This window comes from Peromyscus californicus, unplaced genomic scaffold (genome assembly GCF_007827085.1).
Source record: "Peromyscus californicus insignis strain IS unplaced genomic scaffold, ASM782708v3 Scaffold_5__1_contigs__length_169319896, whole genome shotgun sequence".
Lineage (NCBI taxonomy): Eukaryota > Metazoa > Chordata > Mammalia > Rodentia > Cricetidae > Peromyscus > Peromyscus californicus.
The window spans coordinates 150,663,387-150,682,095 of NW_026294573.1; the positions used below are offsets into that span (position 1 = coordinate 150,663,387).

At 39.8% G+C, this 18,709-nt stretch overlaps 1 protein-coding gene across 1 annotated transcript in view; it reads right to left on the reverse strand.

Annotated features, from left to right (window-relative positions):
• The window catches only part of Necab1 (N-terminal EF-hand calcium binding protein 1), a 155,013-nt gene that overhangs the window by 126,683 nt on the left and 9,621 nt on the right, over positions 1-18,709 (reverse strand). Inside the window, exon 3 of the mRNA XM_052718359.1 lies at positions 2,822-2,930. Within this exon, the coding sequence (XP_052574319.1) occupies positions 2,822-2,930 (109 nt within the window). The remainder of the gene's footprint in view (positions 1-2,821; positions 2,931-18,709) is intronic.

Below are 18,709 nucleotides of genomic sequence, written 5' to 3' on the forward strand. Positions count from 1 at the left end.
TCTGGGAAACCATTCTCCACCCTTGAAGTCTGACACAGCTTCAAACATGCAGAATGCTGCCTGGGATTCACCTTAGAATGAGATTTTCTGAGCACTGAGCTCAAAATCATGCCCTATCCTGGACAGTGAATGTGAAGCACTTTCCTTAAAGTCAAGGGCCAGTGGTTCATAGGCTGACTTGAAAATGAATTTAAAAACTCTCTCAACTAAGGTATTCCTTTTATAAGAAATAATTTACCTAACTTTGATACTTAACATACATTAATTTTACTGCATTGTAGATACAAGCAATACTTAAACTTCTCTAGAAGACTGCTCCTATGGCCAAGCAAATATTCAACCACAAGACATTGGGAGGGACAAGGACCAGGGAGCTGCTGTAAGTGCAGAGAGAGTTAATTTGCTTGGTTCTCTCCCACCAACATTAATTGGCTTCTGGTGGACCAGGCTGTGCTACTGATTACATTAGAGTGACTTTGGTTGTTGGGCAGTATCAGTATTTGGGAGGGTAGCATATGCCCTGAGAAAGTCAGTAGAAAAGGAAAAGCAATTGACTTTTATAGCAAAAACTTGGATCATACAAGATAAAAGTTGTTTTTTTTTAAGCTTAAAATAAAGCTCTGGAATTTCTATGTTGAAGCTTGAATTAATCTTTGTAAAAGATCAAAGCTTGACACTGACAACCTGTTTTAAGGAGGAATTTCATGAATATAATTCAGAGGTCTCCAACTAATATTTTTAATTTTAAATTGATTATAATTGTGCCAGAAAACACAGTAGTTGCTAATGCATATGATAGTAACCAATAGTAATATACATTTCTTTAGACTTGTATAAATCATTACACATCTCAGTTTTTGGTACTAAGTAGTCTTAAAAGTATACAGAGTAATACAAACTCTGAAAAACGTAAATAAAATGGCAAAATCCAACAAATAAACCAAGTGAAAACTTTCTCCTTAACTTTAGTAAATATGCATTGAAAAATATTCATGATACCAAATTCTAAAACTAGAAATCTTAATAAATGTTCCAAATCCAGGTATTTTTAAAACCTGACATAATAAGGAGGAAATCATCAGTATGCTTGATGTAGTGTTAGAATACCAACTTCCAACAGGATACCCAAGATGCAAGGGGAGCCTCTGTCTCCTCTGCATCCTCTGTCCCGATGGCTTCCTTCTCTGCATGGCTGCTCTGTTTCCTCAGTATCCCTTTAAAGTTTACCTAAGATCTGCATTCTCCTCTATCTGCGTCATTTTAGCTGGTCCCTTATTGGAACCACAGTGACCTATAAGATGTTGCTGGAGTTCTTGACTAGGTTACCTTTGCCTTGCATAACGATGAAGTACTTTTAAAAACTCAGAATATAAATTATTTCTCACCCAGACCATTCTTTCCTCTGTTAATCTCCCTCCACTTTCAACTGTATAGTTGACACTTTAGTGATCAGGAAGTGACTCTTTCTCACCTCATGCATCCAGAAATTTCTCCATGCCTTTTCTTTTTGTTTTTTATTTTGTGAATAACTATTTTATTTCCAACATAGTATTTTTATTGATTATTTGGGAATTTCACACAATCACACTAGCTTCCCAGTCCCCCCAGGCCCACTCCCCCAACTTTTGAGCTATCTCTTCTCCTGAAAAAAGAGACAAAAATACTCCAAGTACAATTTGTGTTTCCCATGGACTCATATGCCTTTTCTTGACTGGAATGTTCTCCTCAGTTTCCTGCACTTCTTTATATAAGCAGTTTTACTTTCCTGTCATATCTAAGTTCCTGAGCCACACTAAACTATGATGCCCTTCTTTGTGATTCCCAGATATTCTATGAATATATCAATCACAGAATTTTTGATAGTATACGGAAATTATCCGTTACTGAGCCTAATACTATTTCTGACAAGAAGAGACTTAAGGCATTGTCAAAGCAATTGAAAATCTTGTTGAATTCTAGAAACTTACTGATAGTTTAAAAATAATCAACCACCTGAGTAAAGTGAATTTAATGTTCTAATTTTTTAAATAGTTTGCCTCAAGCAAATGTTTGTTCATAGGTAGAGCTCCAGAGCTTGTCTTAGCAGACTGGCTTATTGCCTGGAACTATGTCAGTGCTTTGCCTGAAGCACAATGTGATTGTTCAGCAGTAGGTGATGTGGCGGGTCTCCAGGTGTGTGTGAATCCATGCTCTTTTGTATTAGACTTCTATAATTGTGATGGTGAAAAATAATATGATTTGGTTCAGTAACCTTAAACTAGCAGTACATTTCTGTTGATCTGTATCCTAAAGTCCTTATTATCTTATATTTTCAGCATGGGAGAATATGAACAGAATCTTCCTACTCCAAAAGAGAGAGTTCCACATGCCAAATAAATGACGGTCATGGATCACCCTGTGTATCATTCTCCAGAGCTATCCCCTGCCCTACATTACCTGCATCTCTCAAGTAGCAGTGATTTTCAGTTTATAACTGCACTAATTTCATCTCAACATACCAGTATAATAATATCCACAGGACAATTTTCAAACAAAGAAAGTTTGGCTTACACCAAAGATGGATAGTAAGATTTTACTTATTTATTAATGACAGCTATATTTATCATATCCTTTTTGTCTTATATTCTATAAAGAAGATACAATATAAAACTAATAGAATATTTATTTTAAAGATATTGAAGGTTTTTAGAATAATTGCATTTTTAGGAAAGGATATTACAGAATTAAACATTACAGAATATACCATCTACATGTCTCTGAGTGACTCATTCACATCCTCTCCACCTCATTCCAGAGTCCACCAATAAGAACTATTCCTTACTTGGTATTGTGTGTGTCAATGGTGTGGAAGAGTTCATGTAGTTCTTCTCCACTGAGAACTCCATCTGCAAAATATGCTTTAAATTCCTCGAAGGACAATTTTCCATCATCTGAAATAAGAACAAACAGAAAAGAAGCAAATCAATGTCATATGCTGGTCTACTCTTGATTTTTAAAACTTACTCCTAGTGTTTGTGCCTGTCCTATTTATGCGGGGCACACATACATTTAAAAAAGAATGAATGAAAGAAAAAAGAAAGAAAGGAGGCAAGGAAGGAAGGAAAGAGAGAGAAAGGAAGGAAGGGAAGAAGGAAGAAGAAGAAGAAGAAGAAGAAGAAGAAGAAGAAGAAGAAGAAGAAGAAGAAGAAGAAGAAGAAGAAGAAGAAGGAGAGATGTTTGAAGTGTTAAAAAGAAAAGAAACCAATTTACTATCTCTTTATTGGATAAAGAAACCGATGAATGCACTGATGTATGTCTTCTTGGTTTTGAATATTTTTGGCTGGTTTATTGCCTTCACAAACATTTAACATTTAAGGAAACATTTACCTAGTCACAGAAAATGATATCCACACAGTAACCTAAGGGCCAAGCAGATGTTTCACTTACATGACACCAAGCCCACACAGAATCTATCAGACTGCAGGATAAATACTAGATGCTTAACAAGTATGCTTTGATTGAATATTTACACAAGTATATAAGTTACCGTAATTCAACAAACTACGTTTATTGTTGTAGTCATTAAACTAGTGAGTACTTTTAAAGCTAAACACATTTTTCTTATTTGGGACACAGTAGCAGAACACAATCAGAGTCTAATAAAAGATAAAATGTACAGACATAGCATACGTATTTTTGCACAGCTAGGAACTGTAAATTCAACAGGAGACAGATGCACTTTAAAGGTATGGGAATTCGAGTAATGGATTCTTTTCACTTCTAAGAGTGAGGGGCAGGGTTAGTATCATTTACACCTGACTTTGAATAAAAGCTCCAGATAAGCATAGCTGGAAAAAAAATCCACACACATTATCAACATGCAAACTATCTACAAAGGGCACAGAAACAACAAATCTGAAGGAGTGAAGGGCACCCCAGGGAGAGTGAGCATCCTTTGCTGTGCACAGTCATCTATCAGCTTTTTCAGAGAGGCTGCCAAATGACTCTAAGTGATGGAATAAGCCTTCGCATTTATAACACAGGAGCCTACTCAGGCAGACCAGAGAAAGAAGTTGCCCAGGATCACAAAGCTGCTCACGCAGACCAACCGGCAATACTGCAATAAATAAAATAGAGTCCTGTCACTGAATAAAAAGTATGATTTAATAGGACTAGACCATCAAGATTATTTAGAGCAATTTTCCAACAGATGGTCCCAGACTGCCTGAAGTACTGTTTAAATGCTGGTTCCTGGGTGCTGCCCTAGCATCAGAATCACACAGGAGCTCAGAGTGTGGGTCAGCAAGATGGATGATTTTTAACAGCCTGTACAGCTTCTCCTTGCATTCCAGGAGGTTTTACTACAAAGGAAACAGCAGGCCTGCATTACTCAGTTCTTCAGTAAAGACTTAAAGACTGGGGTAGTTTTAAAGATCCTAGTTGGTGAAATACAGATCCTTGAGAGATCTTAATTTTCATTTCACTTTGCTTTTTCATTGAACAGTCACAATACACCGAGCTTCCACTTCACTCTTGCTAACAGTTAGCAGAGACGATGTGGTCATCCACGTGATAAAAATCTGGATCTGGATCAAGCTTACAAAGCATCCCTGACCTGAGTGACCTCCTGGGCCAGTTACTCTCAGCCATGCAACCCCAGCATAGCTCAGCGCAGTGAGAAGATCAACACACCGGCTTCTCTATTGTCCGATCCATGCTTGTTTTTTAGTGAGCTATGGAAATTTAGCCCCATTCCGCCTACTGTATAGCTGGATTGCATCTTCTTATTTTGATAAAGAAATAAATAAGCAAGTAGAAGGAGAAATTGTTGATCAACTAGGTCTACAGTCAGCTGTAGTGGTGCACACCTGATATGACAGCACTCAAGAAAATCTAAATTCCAAGCTACCAAGTAAGGGCCTGCCTATAAGCAAACAAACAAATTAATTAAAGAGGAAAAACTATAAATGAACATACTATTTTCTCTACTGTCGCTGTGCTATGCAGTAAATATGACCTTACAAACTGATAATGGGATGTTTCTTTTTTTATATATTTCAGGTTTTATTTTATTTTTCTTTATTAAGAAATTTTCTACTCACTCCTCATGCTATCCACAGACCCCCCCCCACTCCTCCCTCCTCCCACCCCCAGCCCTCTTTCCCAAGCCACCCTGAATCCCCACATCCCCCAAGTCAAGGTCTCCCATGGGGAGTCAGCAGAGCCCAGCTCACTGAGCCTAGCCAGGTCCAAGCCCCTCCCCACTGCACCAAGGCTGTGCAAGGTGTCACACCACAGGCACCGGATTCCCAGAAGCCTGCCCATGCACCAGGGACAGATCTAATGGGATGTTTCTTATGGTGAACCTTTAATATTCTCCAGTGAGTTGAACCAGGCCTTAGAACTGTGGATTCCTGTGCTTCCTGTGGATGGGGCAGGCCTCTGATGTATGCTGCTTTATAACTAGGGGAACAGATTTCAAGCAGTAATGCACACTTTATAAAATAAAAGCTTTGGCTAGCAAGTGCCCTGCTTTAAAAAAAAAACTTCTATTGGCAATATATATATATATATATATATATATATATAATAAGAGAATGCAAGCATTGACTTGCAGTCCCGGCTTGAAGAGTGGAAAGCATGTGTTGAAAGCTGTTTTTATCACATGCAGCATTCTCGACAGTCTTCATGACAGGCTGCCACATTATGAAACAAGAAATTGCAAAGAATTCCTTCCTAGTAGTTCTAGACTAGTACTAAAATGTTAGACAAAAGCTTAAACGGAATGAGTGAAAACCCCTTTGTGTGATTCGGTATTAATAAGGCAATTATATTTTTATTAATATATTTTATTTCAACTTCAATATTCCTGCTGAAATCTTCTTTTGAAATGAACAAAACAATAAGAACTTGGCTTAAATTGGCTTGGTTCACAAAATAGACATGCCTTCAGAGGCCTGCCTTCCTCCAGGACAAAGCTTCACTTTTACCACAATGTGTGTGCACAGGCTTTTCAACTTCTCTTTTAGAATTACGTTCATTGCTCAGTTTGTCCTGAACATTTTGACCTTCTCAGATTCGTTTATTTTATTTTTTAATTTAATTTGCTCTTTGGCACCTGCGTACGTATATATTATGAATTCTGATTAATTCTCACACCGACTGTCTCCCATCTTTCTTCCTTCCCTGCCAAACTCCCTCTTCCTGGGTAACTTCTTTCCCACTGTTTATGTCTTCTCATTCTGTTGGTGCCCCTCTGGGTTTTGCCAGCTCTGCCTGTGGAACTCTGGGATTGGAACTCACAGTGGAGTCTGGCCAGTATACTGGTGGTCACACAACTGAAGACAGTGGCTATCAGTGGCCCACAATGCAGCAGTGAGGATTAAAGGCCCTGAAGCCCCTCCCAGCCCATGACTAACAGTTGAGAACCGTCTTGTGCCAGCCCAGTGCAGGTAATCTCAACTGCTGGGAGTTATGACCACATGTGGGTACTGTGTCTGGAGGAAGGGATCTTGCTGCCTCCCCCATCTTTCAGCTCTTACATTCTTTGCATCCCCTCCTCTGCATTGTTCCAGGAGCCCCACAGGGATTAGCATAAATGACGTGTTGAGGACCAAACCCTCTTCCAATTCTCAGCATCTTGGGCAGCCGTGAGTCTATGCATTGACTGCCCTTCACTGCGAGGAAAAGCTTCTCTTATTAGAGTTGTGGGTAGCCTTAGTCTAAGAGTATAAACAGATATTTAGAAGGCACATTGACATTTTGTCTATTTAGCTAACCAGCAATAGTAATTTCCCTCATATGATCTATGAACTTCGAAGACAGGCTTTCCTTATTTATTGAAGTTTCTCATACAATATATTTTGGGCATACTTTTTCCTCTCCAAACTCCTTTCAGACCCTCCCTACCCCTACCTATTCACATGACTTTGTTTGTACGCTCTCTCTGTCTCAAAACCTTAGAAAAATAAAAATAAAAACAAATACTTGCTGCTGCTGTTGTTGTTGTTGTTGTTGGTGGTGGTGGTGGTGGTGGTGTGTGTGTGTGTGTGTGTGTGTGTGTGTGTGTTTGTTGACCAATTACTCCTGAGTAAGAGGCCCACCCCAGTGACGTTCCAGTGGAGAAAACTGATTTTTCCCTCTGTCAGTGGGTACCGTTTGCAAATAGTTTCTTGGTCGGGGGTGGAACCCTATGTCCACTTCCCCTCGGTGCTCTGACCCCATCTGACTTGTGCCTGTGCAGTTCTTGTGTGTGCCACCACAGTGTCTGTGAGTCCACCTCTGCAGTCATATTGTTTCTGGAATACACTGACTGGAGTCACCCCAGCACCTCTGATTGTTACCGTCGGTGTCTCCTCTTCCCCAGAGCTCCCTGAGCCATAGGGAAGGAGTGGGAGGTTCCATGTCTCCTCCAGGTCACAGCCACAAATACACCAACAAACAGAGCCAAGCTCAGCCTTGTACCTCCATGGAAATTTAAGTGTAGTTTTTTCTGATTATTGAAAACAATTCTGTAAATTTTTATGGATTTCATTCATGTGTTGTTTGAACATTTTTGAAGGTTTTAAATATTGTGGTTTATCAAAATCAAAACAACAAAACATGATCATCTGTCAACAACAATATCAGAGTCTGTGGTACAAAATGAACATCTGGGGAGGATTGCTGAGTCACACCAAAAGGACCGAGTATGTTTTACAGGGGCTCCGAGAACATCAGATAACATCCAAATCCCATGTAATTCAGATTTAAGCATATTAGACTTAAACTGAAGGCTGCCAAGGACAAGGAGAAAATTTATCATGGAGAAAGCAGCAAGATAAACATTAATTGAGGACTATGGGTGAGAATACAGAGTAATGGACTCACTAGCAACCAAACCAGTAGTAAAAGAGTATGTATGAAAGTATTTAAAGTGTTTAAGGAAAGCATCATTGTTAGAATTCCTAGTTCCTCCCCCAGCTACATGACTGCACATGCGCTGTCCAGTAGGCAGGCAAGATGCTTAGTCATCCTAGGTCCTTTACATCCTACGTAATCTGTGTGCTGCATGATCACGTAATTTGCCCACAGCGTGACCACGTAATCTATTCGCATGTGTGGCGTAGCTACATAAGCCCACATGCACATGTGTGGGGAGAATCTATAAAAGCAGGTTCCACATATCCCTTCTCCTCTTCCTGCATGATTTTTTCATAGGCCTAAGCACCCCCTTCTATTTCCTCCCCTTAATAAACTCTTATAGTGGGTTTTGTTGTACCTCGTGGCTTTTCTTGCATGGTAAACAGTCCCGCTTAATGAATAACATTGCTCTGCTTAATAAATAACAATCACGACATAGGATTCTATATCCAGTATGCCATGCTTCAACAGAAAAAGTGAAATCAAGATTTCTACAGGCAAACAAAAGCAAAATAATTCATTGCCACTGGAGCTGCCCTGAAAGAAATGGTCGAAACTGTTCTTTAGGGAGAAGGAAAGAAAGATTGGTAATAAACTTAGAGCCACATAAAACAGTATCAGAGAAAGAGGCAACGGAAGTGGAACACGATGTCTTATGTTTCTTATTCTGAATGACTCTGAGAGATGACCTTATGACACCAAAAGCATGTCCATGATCACAGCTCATTAATTGCGACAAATATATCATAGTAATGTAAGATATTAATAGTATGAAAAGTTAGGTGTTGGGTTCATGGGAATTTTCTATATAGTATTAGTACCTTTAATTTTTAAAATGTGTTTATCGGTTATAATGTAAAGAATTATGTGGAAGGAAGGAGGGCCAGTATGTGGTGGGTATCACGTCTCCAGTGTTAGCCACATTTATTTTTGATGTGGCATCTCTCCCTGGCCTGGAACTCAACAAGTAGGCTAGGCTGGGTGGTTTTTGAGACCCAAGAAACTATGCCTTTCTCTGCCTCCCCACTGGTGGAATTATAAGCATAAACCACCATGCCCAGATCTTTTTACATGAGTTCTGAGGATTGAACTAGGGTCCTTATGCGTGCAAGATGTCCTGTCCTAGTTACCTTTAAGTGGCTGTCACCTCAAAGTGGCTAGAGTCACCTGAGCAGGGATTAATTAAGGGATTGCCTTGATCAGATTAGCCTGGGGGCATGTCTATGGGTATTGTCTGGGTTGTTAATTGGTTTATAAAGGCCCAGCCCCACTGTGGGTGGGCAGTGCCATTCCCTGGGAAGATGGTCCTGGGCTGTATAGGAAAGTTAGCTAGGTGTGAGCCTGGGACTGAGTCAGAGAACCATCCAGTAAGCAGCATATTTCAATGGTTTCTGCTTCATATTCCTGCCTTGAGTTCCTACCCTGATTTCCCTCAATGTTGGACTGTGACCTGGAAATATGAGATAGATTAAACCCTTTCTTCCTGTAAGCTGCTTTTAGTCAGATTGTTTTGTTACAGTAATAGAAAAGAGAGGAAGGCACAAGGCACACTCTATCAACAGAGCTATCTCCTAGGCCTCGAGAATTTTTACCTCATATTTTATTGACTGTAGTCACTATAACAACTTCATAGAATAGTTATTCCTTCTTATTATTTTCAGGTAGAAAAAACAAACCAGAAAGCATAAAGAGGTAAAGTGGCTGACATGGGGTCATAGCACATCTCCTGGGACACGTTCCTGGAGGCCAGTCTTCAAGGCTAGTGTCAGATCCACCGAGGGCTCATGCGCCTCTGCAGACACATCCTGCTTCTTCCCGGAATGGCCAACATACTGACGGGTTTTTATTGTCCACTTGTGTCTCATCTGAGCAGAGGGAACCTCAACTGAGTAATTGCCTCCATCAGACTAGCCTGTGGGCATATCTGTGGGGAATTGTCTTGATGGATGACTGATGGGGGAGGGCCCAGCCCACTGTGGGTGGCATCATCCCTAAGCAGGTAGGCCTGGGCTATATAAGAAAGCTAGGAGAGAGAGAGAGAGAGAGAGAGAGAGAGAGAGAGAGAGAGAGAGAGAGAGAGAGAGAGAGAGAGAGAGAGAGAGAGAGAGAGAGAGAGAGAGAGAGAGAGAGAGAGAGAGAGAGAGAGAGAGAGAGAAAGAGAAAGTAAGCCAGTAAGCAGCATTCCTCCACGGTGCTTGCCTCTGTTCTGCTTGAGTTCCTATCTGACTTCTCTCAAAGACAGACTATAACCTGGAAGTGTGAGATAACATAAACTCTTTCCTTCCCAAGTTGCTTTTGGTGTTTATCATAGCATCAGAAAGCAAATTAGGAAAGTTACCAAATATTTAGACACTTACCAGGAAATCTATCTGTTATACCAGAATATTTTCATTACTTTGGAATTGTGCTGGGAATATTAAAAAATAAACTTAGAGAATAAGTGAATATTACTGAAAAAAGAGACATTTAATGTAACTTCTACTGAGAACTAACAATAACATTTTATGTGAGATTAGAAATAAGGAAACCAAATACACCCCCAGTTACTGAGGCTTTCAGATAATGACAAATAAAGTATTCGCTAGAGGAACATTTAATTATTTATAGAGGACACAGATTCAAAATTAACAGCATAAAGCATACTCCAATTACAGACAAACTTAACTACAAGTGAAAAATAAATTTGATACAGACTTAGGAGAGTTCAGCCCATAGCTGACCCGCTTCCTTTCCCCCACCTCACCTTCATCCCTGACTGATCATCTCGGCTTTTCCTCCAAGAGAAGAAAAGCTGTCATTTTCACTTCATCAGAAGCCATTCTCCCTTCCGTGGTTGAAACAGTGATTTTTATAAGGAAGATCACTAGTTCTTTCTCACTGGACTGCAGCTTTTAACATCCCACCCCATTCTGTGTATGTGTATGTGTGGTGTGTGTGTGTGTGTGTGGGGGGTGTGGTGTCACATGTGGATATGTGACTAGTTGGCCACTCTGAGAAAACTTCAGATTTTTACAAACTCATCATGGAGAAAAGGCCTCTCATTTTTGTCCTACTGAAGTGGTGCCACGTGGTTCAGGAGGTAGCTTGCCACCACAGGTAAGAAAGCCTACCTACCAGAAGACCAGCAGAAGAAACTACAACTGAGAAGCAGAGTTAGAGAGAGAGAGAGAGAGAGAGAGAGAGAGAGAGAGAGAGAGAGAGAGAGAGAGAGAGAGAGAGAATAGTTTCTGAATACTTGGATCTGACTGAGCCTGAAGCCATACAGTTCCTGGGTGTGTCAGTGTTAAAAACTGGCGATTTCCCAACTTTAGTTACACTATTTCAAAAAATTTAATTTAAACTTAATTGGTCCTAACTGAATATACATCCTTGTTTTCCTCTGGTTTTCTGAACCTTTACCCTTCCTCAGAGAATTAATGCAGAATAATTATTACATAAGCCTTCCTAGGCCACACTATGCCTGGGGACCTTTCTTATTAGAAATTTTTTACACCCGTAGTCTTAGTAGTCACCGGGGCTCTGGATATATCTTGCATCATTGAAGACATTGTTATTCAGTTTCCACATGCTTACGACTCACCAACAAGATACTAAGTTCCCACAGGCCACCCTCATCCAGCAGTGATCCCCTTCTTCTCACATCACTAAAGGTTTCTTATTGATTAACTAAATTTTCTCAAATCTATGTACAATATTAAAGAGGAATCCCTTTCATTTCTCAAATCTGTAGTGTGTCCTATGAATATGAAGTCTAGCAAGAGCTCAGTACTGGTCCAGTCCACCTTTCACGGTGAATCTACAACTGAAGAATCCTGTCTTTAGGACCTACAGGGAATCGGTGAAGGAAACTGGCATGTTTGGATTATTCACAATACTAAACACCATCCATGGGGATTTACCTTTCTTATTCTTCCCAATTTCCCCACAAATGAAGTTTTATGACTGCTACCTAAAAAGCAAAAAATAAACTCAGAGAGATTAATTCTCCAATATCACAGCCTAGTAAATGTATCCTAAAGTTTATATATCCTTTTCTCTTTGTATTCTCAAAAACTAGGATATTCTCTGGCACACAAAGGACGTAGATCAAAATATCTGGTGTATATACAAATGAAAAAAACCAAAAAAGTCAAGGTTAACATTTGATCTGTGTGGTTCCATATCTCCATTATACCATGCATCTTCAAACACGATAATAGTCAGGATAAGTCCACATTTCCTCTCTTTTGTTCTCAAATTACTTTGAGTTACTCAGTATTATTCATCTATTATAGAAGATCAATATTTCTACTCTGAACAGAGCAACACTCTGCAGAGATGAGCTGTGGCAAATAAGGTACCCTAGCTAGGTGCTAAGCCCCTTAAGTTAGAAGGGACTCTGGATACAAACTTTATTTATAATCTTTATGTCCTTGAGTTTTGTCTCAGATTACTCTCGCATAAAATGGGAACAATGATACCACCTTCTCTGTGGAGTCTCATGAAGACTGGCTAGCATCTGGTATGAAGAAATGCTTTAATAAGTTATTTACTATTAGTAGTACAACAAATTCATTTGATGCATGAACTAATATTCTCAAGATTATATAAAACTTGGTAATACACGGACTATTAAATTTCAGAGTTTTATAAAACTATGTGTGATTTAGAATGTCTTGAGAAACACAGAAATATCACAGGTGTTTGTAGGAACTTTCATAAATAAAAGTGATACAAACATTGCAAAGAATTAAGCTCTTAATATGAGGCTCTTGCTAAGCAGTCTCACTACCTACCTTGGGTACCGAAACCAGAAAACAAATGTGCTTCCCACTCCAACTGCCAAGCACAAGTATGTGCTGTTGAACTCCTTCATTTTTCTAACTAACCCTTCAATTAATTAATAGTTCTTTGCTAATTATAAGTCAAAAAATGTCACATTCACTTTGTCGTCACTGTTCTTTTACCGCTGACCTACTGATGCCTTCAATAGCTCTACTCTGGTGGGTTTTACGATGTGCTGAGTAGAAGACTCCAGAGGCTCTGGACTAGCAGGAACATGTGGAATGAGAAGCCATTGGATATTGACAGTGGAACCGACAGGCATGCTAATGAATTGAATGCATAGTTACTAGAAGAGAGGGAACATGGAAGTGGTTGAAGCTTTTGGCTGGAGTCGCTGCTGACTGGTGGCCCTGTCCTCAGACAAGAGAGACTTCTGAGGAGTAGAGCAGGGGGCTAGGACCAGATGTTAAGTTTCAGACATCAGTGTGGGCACTGCCCAATATATACTTTTACAACTTGAGAGCTTGCCTTCCCTATTCTCAGTGTTTATGACTGAGCTCTTGCTAATTTACTTCCCTGGAATCGCTTGCCCCCTAAACCCTCAATAGGATGAACTGAAGTTTTCCTCAACATCCCAGGCAAAATTAGGCTCATTTCCCTTCACAGCATCACAACTATTTCATGTAAACATGCCGGGATCCAGCCTCTCATCCCAACAGGCCCCCTGCTTGAAGTACAAGGCTGGATCCGGGCACGTTTACATAACAGTTGGGAGCCATCCTGTCTTTCTCCAAAATGACCAACCCTAAGTTAGGGAAGGACCACCCCTCAGAGACTTTAAAAAGCCCCAGACCTCAAGGAGAAGTTGAGCTCAGCCTCCCAGGCCCCGCCCCACACCTACTTTGCAGAAAGTCTTTTCTTTCTGCCTTTCCATGTGTCTGCTGTATATGTGTGTCTCCTCAGCCCTAATAAAACTCTTTCTTTACTGGCAAAAAAAAAAAAAAGAAAAAAGAAAAAAAAAGAAAAGAAAAAACAACAACAACAAAAACAAACAGCATTTTAACTAAATTCTGCTCTGTTCCCTGGTATTCTGTTCTCTGACTTCTGAGTGGCCATTTATTGGGCCCAGAAGTTGAATCTAGATTTCCTTCTGTGATATCTGATAAGCCTTGCTATGTAAAGACGAGAATTTTCACGATTTTCTACTTCTGGAAGAAAAGTAACACATTTGTGAGTGTGAAACTGTTTTACATATCAGAAAAAAAGAACTATGGGAATAGAAAATTTGTTTTCCCTTATTTTGTTAAAAATAAATCATTAGAGTCAGAATCTGCACTCTAGAGTTCTTCCCACACTCTCGGCAATGTGCGCTGCTCCTAACAGGGTCCTTCTTAGGGCACAGCTTAAGTGACTCATTGCTCAGAGATACGGCTTTGGCTTCCAGGGTGGTAGGTGTCTAGTTGACTCTCCATCATACCTAAGAGTCGTGGGCATGGAGTTATTTGAGAGTCCTTCTGGCAAATTGTCTTATTCTGTTTCATATCCATTTTAAGAAATGAGTGAGAAATTATGAAATAAAAATCAACCTTGTGCCAATAATGTTAATTTCTGGGCATACATCTCAATCTTTCCATTTTATTTGGGGCCACGTTCCTGATTACAAATAGGCAGGATTTGGGACTGTGCAAGGTGGAGGGATGTCCGTCTGTGAAGCACACATCAAAGCACAGCTTCATGACAGTTTCCAAAGACCACAGACCTCTCTAAGGCTCCGAGGTGAGCCTTAGAGGCGAAAACCTCGCCTCTCGGTAAAGAAGCTCTACCTACTGAACCTTTGTTTTAGTCTCTACCTATCTTATTTTCATGAGAGGATCAAATAAACCAGCCTCTTGGAAATGATCTTGAAAGGCTTTTTAATCAATCCTCATACAACCAATTCAATATTCACTGACTATAACCCAATGCTGTCTTCAAAATATATAAACAATATGTGAACTGTTGCCCAGGATTTTTCTTAGCTAATGCTATTTCCTGGAGATTTGCTAGTCATACATTTATACCCTTTTCAGCTTTCCAGTGAAATATTTAACACATTAAGTAAATGTAACTATCATGTATTGAAAAAACAGAACACCAGACTTTTGTAGACTTGGGTTACAACTACAACAAATAGTTATGCATTCACATGCTAAAATATATACAATGCATATGTGTGTGTATATATATATATGAAAAATGAATAAGTCAATTTGGAGTATGAAAAGTCTTGAGCCTTGATTCATAATGCTGGTTCTGTTGTTAGCATGAGATGTAACTCAAAGATATTTAACCCTTATGGTTTCATTTGGTCCAATTAAAAAAGAAACAATGGCTATAAATATGAGCTATTATTACCTTGGTTGAAATTACTGCTGCACTGCTGGTGAAAAGTTGTCCTCAATAGCCTTACTAAGCTGTGGACCTTGCATGCAACAGTTCAGGCAAGATGAGCTCACTGGTAAACAGTGGCAAACCTATCATGGAGGTAAGCTTCCATTTTCTAATTGGATTTGATGCCTGCCTTACATGAGGAGTTTCACATACAATACTGTAAACATGATCAACAGCCTGTGGCTGGGCCAGGGAGTCTGAAGGGAGGAAGCTACTGTTGTTGTTTTGCTGAATGGACATGATTTATCTGTCAAATTACCTTCAGAATAACAATGCTACATACACAGAAGAGTTTTGCCACCAACTTTGGTCAAAGAAGCATCTTTGTTTTTTTGTCATGTGACTTTTAACAGCTCAAAGTACTGAGAATAAATGACTTTTGAAGCCCACTCCTAAGTGAGACAACTATATTGTAGTTGTCTCCACCTCGCTCCTCCCCGAGCCTCAGGGAACATTGCTGAAGAAGTGGAGAGAAAAAAGTGTAAAAAAAAATCAGAGGAAGATGTGGGGAGCAATGTGGAATCCTGACTTTTGAGAGTTACACGTCTACTGTATTCCTGACCTCACAGCAAGTATGACAATACACACAAGGTCTGCACAAGATTGGACCTGCCAGTACCCTGTCGTGGAATTGGGAAGTGTGGGGGCTTCATCCTTCTCTGAGAATGTGTAAGTAGTTAATAAATGATGAAGGAAAAAACATTTTCTTCAAGAATGCTCCTGTGAGAAATCCTAATGAAACTCAGTAAGTCACCAAAAGTAAAAGAAGAAAAAGAAAAAGGCATGAAAGAAGAAGAGGGGAAAACTGGGAAGAGGTAAAGAAAGGATTAGTGAAGGAGGAGAGGGTATGTGTGTGTGTGTGTGTGTGTGTGTGTGTGTGTGTGTGTGTGTGTGTGTATGTGTGTGTGTATGTGTATGTGTATGTGTGAATATATTATTCATTAAGAAATATCATAATGAAATCCATTATTGTGTATAGGTAACATAAAATAATAAAAAGTAAAATGCTTCAAAAGTATAATCTCATTTAATTCTTAAGACAATTTTTTAAGAGAATACTTTCATTAACCCATTTCACAGATGAGGAAACACAGGAAAGATGAATGACTTGTTCAGTATTATGCAGTTAGACAGAGTAAGAGGCAGGGTACCGGAGCTCTTTTTCCTCAAATTCTGTTTTTCCTATGGCTTTAAACTTTCACTTTCTGTGAACTTTCAGACTGATTCAAAACAATGTGTATTAAGATCTTAGGATTGGTCCTAGACCATAATAGTCAACCATAAATTTTAGTCACTATTAATAATTGGTAGAAATAGCTACATATTAATCAAGGGTGAAACTTGATTAAATAAATTCACGATTTGGTTTCCTCTTCAGATTTCAAGGTCAAATTGTTGATAATGACCTTCTTACAAATATTCATAACTGTTTATTGAGCACCTATGTCATGGCAGGCACTTTGCTCAGACTTTGGGACCTCAGACAGCTCTGCCCTCACAGACTAGAGTAACTGAAACCATAGGAGAACTGCACCACAGGGCAGTTCAGTCGGAGGTTAGTCATTACACAGAGGTCACAGCCGCCATTTATCCACCCTAACCATTTGCTGACAAGCACAGCAGTGGATCTGAGCAAGTGCATATCAACAAGAGGAACTGGATGCCACTATTCACCACTAGAAGCCTTTTCATTTTGCTTTTTACTAAGCTAAAGAAAATCTTTTGGCCCAGACACAGAGCAATAAACACCGTATGATCTTAGTTATATGTAGAATCTGAAAAATGTCAAACCCATAGAAACAGAGAGTGGAGTGGCAGTTGCCAAGCGCTGGGTGTAGGAGAAATGAGGTGATGTTGTTAGAAGGATACAAACTTCCAGTCATAAAACGAGCAAGTTCTGGGGACCTGCTGTGTACTACGGGTGCCGATGAACGTGTTAATCAATTTGGTGCTACCCATTGCATAATGAGGACATACAGCCCAATGTCATGTTATATACAGTTAATATACACAATTCTATTCTGCCAATTAAATATCCTCAAGTAAAAATCACAAGTAAAATACTTTTTACGAATTTGAAATATGTCTGTGTACTGCTATCATTTTCATTCAGGCCATGTGTGAGGAAGCTTCTTCAGAGTTCTGCATCTCTGGGTTTAATTTTGGGCTTTGGAGATCAAAGAACTGGTAACTCCCCTAAGCAACACTATTTTCAAGTCTGTCTTTCTGCTTAGGATCCTAGCCTGTGATTTAAAAACAACAACCAGACCAAGAACTCTCTCTTCAGGACACCATTATTATAGCTAATCCCTAATCATGTACTTTCTCCCATTTACCCAGCAGCTTCTCTTCTATGTCAAACAGAGTCCAAATGCTAATTCTGTCCTCTGGCAGGCGAACTCTCATTCTGCTTATTGCGTCTCATCCCTTTCATTATTTCAGCACCAATTAAACTGTCCACACGGGTCTCCATCACATGAGAGTCTGTTACCAAGAGAGCAAATACACATAATGGCTGCTGATTTGCAACTATAAAATACAATAATTGGATGGTACAGAAAGATGGCTACTTTTTATCTTCTTATTTACACTAGATCACCCCCCTCTCCTTTTCTTTTTCAACTCAGCATGACCGGGAAATAGCCTTATGTTTCCTCCCCACCCAATCCTGCTAAAGGAGACGTTATGGAAAGGTCACCGGTTGCTTCGTATAGCCAAGGCATCACGACACAAAAAGAGCTCACAACTTGGAAATTAAGTTGCTGTTGTGTGAGAGGAACTACACTAGAGGTTTTACATCATCTCATGTATTATTTACAATGATCCTGACATACATGGAGTCACACAGTAGAAGAACTGTGATTTAAGTCTAGACCTGCTAAACTCCAAGCTTCCTCCAAGTTTACACCAAGAGTCAGAGTGAAGAATAAGGCAGAGAGGAGGCACAGAGGAATGGACAGATCGAAGCAGTGTATCGTGGGCAGAGTATCTTCATTAGTAACTTATTAAGCAAATATCCACTAGTGTAAAAGTATGCACTGGGCATAGTGTCGATGCAAAAGACAGATTTCTGCCCTAGAGAAGCACATTTGGCTAAGGGAACTGGAATCTCGGGGGATCAACTTCAGCCCTTCACTGTAATGATCTATATATGCGGAAGGGTTAGGAACTCAGAGAGTGGGTGGGGCCCGGCAGCATAGGGAAGACTTCTTAGAATGCGATGCTTTTTGAGCGAGACCACATGCAATATGTGTACATTCTCAAGCTTCCTACAATGGAATGCCATAATAAGCCATGGTTAAAGCAGGCTTGAATCATGGAGGTGAGCAAATGGAGAAATGCTCAGGAAACTGTGTGTTTCAGAAGACTGCAGGGTAAATACAGGCAAAGACTGTGAGAGGTTAAGAGCAGGAAGAAGGTGGTTTTGATCATGTGGTTAAAACCAAGCACTAGGAAAGGGAGTGGGGAACAGAAAGGAATCACATTAGGGGGAGGAGTTGTCAGAAATAAGGGAAATGGAGCTGGCGAACAGGTACTCTGTGTAACATAAAAAATGAGGTTACTATCAGCCACTAAATTCATTCATGTGAATTGATTCATCAGATGATTTTTGTCGTGAATATAGGTTGTGGTA